Genomic DNA, 6,000 nt, shown 5'->3' with positions numbered 1-6,000 from the left:
CATTAGTAATAAAGATTAGGCTTTATGTGAGTATTATAGTTTCCCTATTGAATGTAATACCATGAAGTTTTCTGTATTGTGGTGAAGTACAGTAGCTATGCTTTCTGTAAGTGTGTTTGTGTATTGCCTAGAGATAATAACTACGATTCCAGATGATGTTACAGCTGTCTGAGGCCAGGAGTTCAGGGCCGTGCTCTGTGGGTGGTAGTGGTGATCAACATGTGCTGTCTGTGAGCTCATGTATGTAGAAGAGGACAGATAGCACTTTTTTGAGCAGCAGTTCCAAACAGTCACAAAAAATACAAGAAAAAAAAAAAAAAGCTATTGTTATGTGTGATAAATATACATATTTATATTATATATGCTACATCTCCCATTGGTTTTAAGGTACAATTGGGCAGGTTTAAACAAAATATCAAATCTACAAAGACAACAATAACAAAGGAAAACAAAATTGTAGAACTCTGAAGAAAGTCAAACCCAAGGCAATTAAATGAAAGCTCCCTCTTTAATCTCTCAGCGTGAACTTCAGGTAGGATTCTTCACAGATGCACTTCCTGTGCTCTCTCTCTCTCTCTCTCTCTCTCTCTCTCTCTCTCTCTCTCTCTCTCACACACACACACACACACACACACACACACACACACACACACACACACACACACACACACACACACACTCCTCCTATCACTCCTCCCTCGCTCGTTTGCTTTCTTCTTTTCTCCCTCCGCCTCAGTTCCTCAGTGTCTTGTGGAGAGGTGGCAGTAAGTGTGTCGTCTCCATGGCGCTCCCGTTGCGCTCGCAGCATCTCTGTTCCGTCCCGTTAGACTCGGACATCATATAGGAGACCGGCGTCACTGACCAAAACTTATCCATAACGAGCTGCGCTGTCTTCGATATCCCCGTCTATATCACTCCAAAACTTTAGTTGGTCTTCCCTCGAACACCGTGTTTCTCTGCAACACCCATCTTCCTGATGGACGGGGATGTGTGTGTCGGGCTCTGGTGCGGATCTACGCGGCCACAGCGGAGGAAAAGCACCGCGCGGAGGAGAAGAAGATCCGAGCTGCTCGGAGTCAGGATGTGTCTGATGGGTCTAATGCTCGCCGTGCTGTCAGGACTGACTATCTGGACCGGCAATTCGGGTAAGTTCCTGAGCTGTTCAGGCTGTGTGAACGTGTACGTGTGCGTGTGTGTGTACGTGTGCGTATGATCCTGTAAACTGCGAGTGATTTTTACGCGATGTGCCGGAAGCTGAACCGAGCTCCACTAAACGGGCATGTATTCATTGTTTAAATGAACAATGAGTTTTGGACTTTCTAAAGCAATACATGAGCACTTTCATTAAAACAGCTGTATGAATGTAAACATTTGAAGAATGTTACAAGTGCACATCTGGGTTTAATAATGGCTCGGTTCGCCACAGCGTGGGTCCGGACTGGAGAAAGTTTGCTTCTGTCACGACCCCCATGTTTATGTTCATATATTTACATCACGGAAGTGAATATGTAAGTCAAAAACGTAATAATTTGCTTTCTAGGAAGTCAAATGAGTTGTAACTTCCCGTCCCCCCGGCGAGTGTTTCTTCTAAATGAACTTCGTAGCTTGATTGTAAACATTAGGACTCCATCACATCCCTTGGGAAGAACTTTTATGAAAGATACATTGATGTCATTTTATCCATGTTCGTTCAGAGAGATGCACAGCTTACGGCATTTGCTGCAAATTATTTGTTGTGTCTAAGGAAATGTTAAGGAGGAAAAGCTGATCTACATTATTGTTCAATAGAGCCCCATGGAATAAATGTCATGCTTTGACAACAACTTTTCCAACAAAATATCTACTGGTTTATTTGCTACAGCTTTAGAAGCACGTTGCTTCTATTTCACATGAAACTGCCTGTACATCCAGATTTTTACATTTCAGATAATAAAGATCAACCGGTTTTAGTTTGAAAAACCAGTAAATATTTTTTACTTAAAAAAACACCCATGCATACATTTACCTGGTCAAAAGTATGTGGACACCTTACCATCACGCCCGTATTTGGGTCACCCAAATTCTGTGGCCACAAAGCAACATTGAAAAGCATACAAAATAGAATTGTGGCTTACTGGTTAGTAATATTTGCTTTAAAGTTAGGGTTTCATTTCCTGCCTCCACTGAATTTGCAGTTTGCATGTTCTCTATTTGCTTCACAGGTTTTCTCTGGGTTCTCCGGTTATCTTTGTCAGTCCAAAGACGTGTGGTAGGCCGTTGTTGGAATTTGTGTGTCATTGTGTCTGTGATTGTGCACTGTGATGGGTTGGAACTCTGTCCAGGGTGTCCCCCACCTTGTGCCCGAGGCCCCCAGAATAGGCTCCAGGCTCTCTGTGAGGATAAATGGTACAGAAGAGGTGTAACTCCAATGTGTTACGAATGAACAAATGAATGAACAAAGTGAGGTCCATGAAGACATGGTTTCCCAAAGTAGCAGTGGATCCCCACTGACCTCACTAATACTTTGCGACTGAAGAGAGTGGAAATTATTGACAGCAAGCGGGAAAATAAATCTGGAATAGGATGTTCCAAATGCACATACATATGTGCTGGTTAGGGGTCCACAAACAAATGGCCATATTGTCTTAAACTGTATGTTCATAAAAACCTTTTTTTAGCATGGGTAACATCTTTTTCATATTATTCTTCCAGCCTATTTAGTTCTTTTATAATATTTTCCAGGCATTCCTTAGAGATGCTTTGTCATTTGACATGCACGACTCACCACAAGTTTGTCTTGTGAACACACTCTTATTTCTCAGTTTCTCAAAGCAGCTTGAGTGGGTCAAGGTTATACACCTGGAAAGGTTACTACATTTCATATAGCATTTTTCTTTCTCCAAATATCTCTGGCACAATTTGAGGTGTGTCTCATGTCGATAAAAAAAATCTCTAAATGTTATACATCACAGAACATTGTGGAAGTATAGACTCTAATACAGAAGAAGTATAACTTAATACTATCTTAAACCTATGTAAGTAAACAAAAGTAAAAAACACTTTGAAAATGTTGTCAGGTCTTTGTGTAAGGCAGTACTTCCTATCTTTGATGTTTTGATGTCAGTTACATGGTCACTCTGCAAATATGCAGCCTTAACCATTCCCAAAGCTTACAAGAGCTTCTCGTTGTTAAAGACAAAATGCCTATCTTCACATTGAGTGCCTGTCCACTCCAAGGCACTTCATGAAATCTGGTTGCAAACATACTGGGCAGTATCATTATTATGATAATAATAGTGTTTGGGTGAAAATGACAGCGCACACACAGTAAAAGCAGTTTAACAGAAGCGTTTGAATGCTGTGCTGATTAATGCCTACACCATCACAATGTAATCTGAGCATTACCCCAAACCCCCTGGCATGTATAGTATGTATAGTGCACTGTGGATGCTTGGAAAGAGTGGTTGATCATTTGAGTGCTGCTGTGGATAGCCTTCTAGGCTACACAGAGATGGATGAGAAGTGACTGGGTTGTCCGTTTCGCCTCAGCACTCACTCACTCCCTCTAAGAGCACCTTGTAGTCCACAGACAGCTTTTGTCTCATTTGTATAATCCAGTGACTGCACTGGATTTTTTCTACTTTGCGTGATTTGTCTGTGTAATATTAATAAAAATACAATTTCCTGACTGTTTGAGCCTGTATGTTTTTATCTGCTTTGCTTTACTTTTTGTTATTTATTTCTTCCTTGATTTCTTTTCGATTTTGCCAGCAACCTATCTGCGATATAGCTGCATAGCAGTTATTTACGTCTCACAATCCACTGACCCCATCAGTTCCTTGGAAGACAGAAATAGAGAATCAGTGCCTGAACTTTCAGTACACTTTCAGTACACAGCAAATTTTCACACGAAATCCTATTGTTTGGCCAATTTTATTGGTTGATGGTGGATAACTGTAAAAAAAAAAAAAGGATGCTGTAGAAGTGCCTAACATTCTAAGTGTTTCTGTCAAACTATTGCTGAGCAGTGAATATGAGCTCTCTTTTGAGAGTAAGGGGCTTATTTTTCTTTTCCACTGTTCAGTGTTCAGCACGAATCATTTATCCTTTGAGGAGTTAAAAAAAAATTCTCAAAACCTTCCTAAGGCACAGCGCGGTGATGTAGCTTCAACTCTGCCCTAAATCTAATGGAAAGATTCTAGCTAAAGAAATGTAGAAAATTTCAGCAATTAATTATACACTGAAAAAAGAATGTGATCAGATTTTAGAAAAAAAATTACATATAGTTTACATAAAAAATTATGTTTCTCATCAAAACATGATTTCATTGCTTATACTAAGCTTAATGTAATAATCATTTAGATTCACCTATTACTAAATTGAATTGTGTAAAGTAAGCACGATCGATTTACGTAGTATTAACATAGTCACATTTAGACACTCAAATCGTGTTGGATGTATAAAAAGTAGTTGTGTTAAAGTTACTTGGTTCAGTCACATAGAACAAGTATACGCATATGAATGAAGTAAACAAACTGAGCTTTCTTTTTTTGGTGTATGTCTGAACTAAGGCAGTGTCACACATATAGATATGCAGCTACATTGTACTGAGTGGTGTAACAGAAACAGCGCTCTGTCATCAGGAGGTGGTGAGTCTCACTCCAAATGATGCCACAGTCACCTGTGGTCGAGATCCAAGAAAGCAGAATTGTCCATGCTCTCTGGGAGACAGAGCTGGCATACGCTCCATCCTGTCAGTCACAGTGACACTAGCCAATCGCCCATGTCTATAATATCATAAGCAAAATAGGTCAGATAGTGCTTTTCTCTGAGTAATTTATGCTCCATTTTGATGTAGCATAAGCAGCAATTCATGAATATGCTGTTTGTCTAGCTAACAATTATGAGATTCTCTGTGACTTCAGTTTATGACGTGTCAAAATATATATGTTCAGTTACAAACTACCAGCAATACAATGGGGCTGCATTTTTAAAACAGTTATCTTTAACATACTAATTCCTATATATAATTTCTTTATATTGAATTCCACTTTCATTTCTTTATCTATTTTGTTCTGTATGATGCTGTTGGCAATTGTGTATGTTGTATCAGCTCCCTCGTATAGGCTTGTATATGATCTTTTATAGGCTTCTTGTACCACACAATAATTGGTAGATGTAGACAGGTCACATACGAGTTACTGAAGTGTTCAGAAAATTCAATTACAGCATCTCATGCACATTCCTTAACCTTATATATAGCTAAAGTTAGAAATGAGGCTCTTTTAAAAAATATCAAAGTAACACCTTTTTGTCCCTCGAGAGAGGCATGCAAGCTTGACAGCTATTTACTTGGTTACCTGTACCTCTTTCCCAATCCCATTCCCCCCTGATCATCCCATTCATCATCTACACTGGCTGTCTCTTTACCCAGTATTTGCTTTATTATTTTAGCTAGTTTGACACCATGTTGTAGCACTAGCTCACAGACAGACTGTCCCGGATGAATGATTTCAAATGGCACAGAAAAATGGAAAGCTTGAAGTGTCATCATTGTTAGAGAAAAATGTTTCTGTTTTCTGGTGTCTAGAATACTCTTGACCATTTTTCTGTTTCTTTTTTTTTTTTATAAACATTGCCAGGACTATTGTTCTTCTAAAAAGCTGTTTTGTTTAGAGCTGCAAGTTTATCATCACTGTTCTAATTTTCTAGAATGTTACTTCTAAATATATGGTACTTTATTTTGATGTTTATTATTCCGTTATGTTGTTTTCAATTTAATATCTCCGTATATAATCTCATTGGAAATATTGGGTTGATCATAGACAAAGAAAACAACAGGACAACAGTTCAACAAGTTTATTTTTCTCCCCTGTTGTTAGCTTTATAAATGTCTATATTGCTGGCGTCATGTAGAATTTGCCGTCAGCCCAAAAACAGTTAGCTCACCATTCTGTTATTGATGTCAATTTTTAGTAAGAGACAGCAGTCTTTTGTTATCCATAATACCATTTTGTAAAC

The 6,000-nt window shown here is 38.9% G+C and overlaps 1 protein-coding gene across 2 annotated transcripts in view; it reads left to right on the top strand.

The window, feature by feature from the left end:
• Positions 1-614: 614 nt before the first annotated feature.
• The window catches only part of slc24a3 (solute carrier family 24 member 3), a 64,348-nt gene continuing 58,962 nt past the window's right edge, over positions 615-6,000 (top strand). For both annotated transcript variants that reach the window (XR_007140461.1, XM_027136360.2), the window contains exon 1: positions 615-1,145. Coding sequence is in view for 1 of the 2 variants with exons in the window: in XM_027136360.2 (XP_026992161.1) it covers positions 977-1,145 (169 nt within the window). In the remaining variant the exon portion in view is untranslated. The remainder of the gene's footprint in view (positions 1,146-6,000) is intronic.

The sequence above is a fragment of the Tachysurus fulvidraco genome, chromosome 4 (assembly GCF_022655615.1).
Source record: "Tachysurus fulvidraco isolate hzauxx_2018 chromosome 4, HZAU_PFXX_2.0, whole genome shotgun sequence".
Classification (NCBI taxonomy): domain Eukaryota; kingdom Metazoa; phylum Chordata; class Actinopteri; order Siluriformes; family Bagridae; genus Tachysurus; species Tachysurus fulvidraco.
The sequence above is the reverse complement of the archived record's forward strand: the minus strand, read 5'-3'. Positions and strand labels throughout refer to the sequence as shown.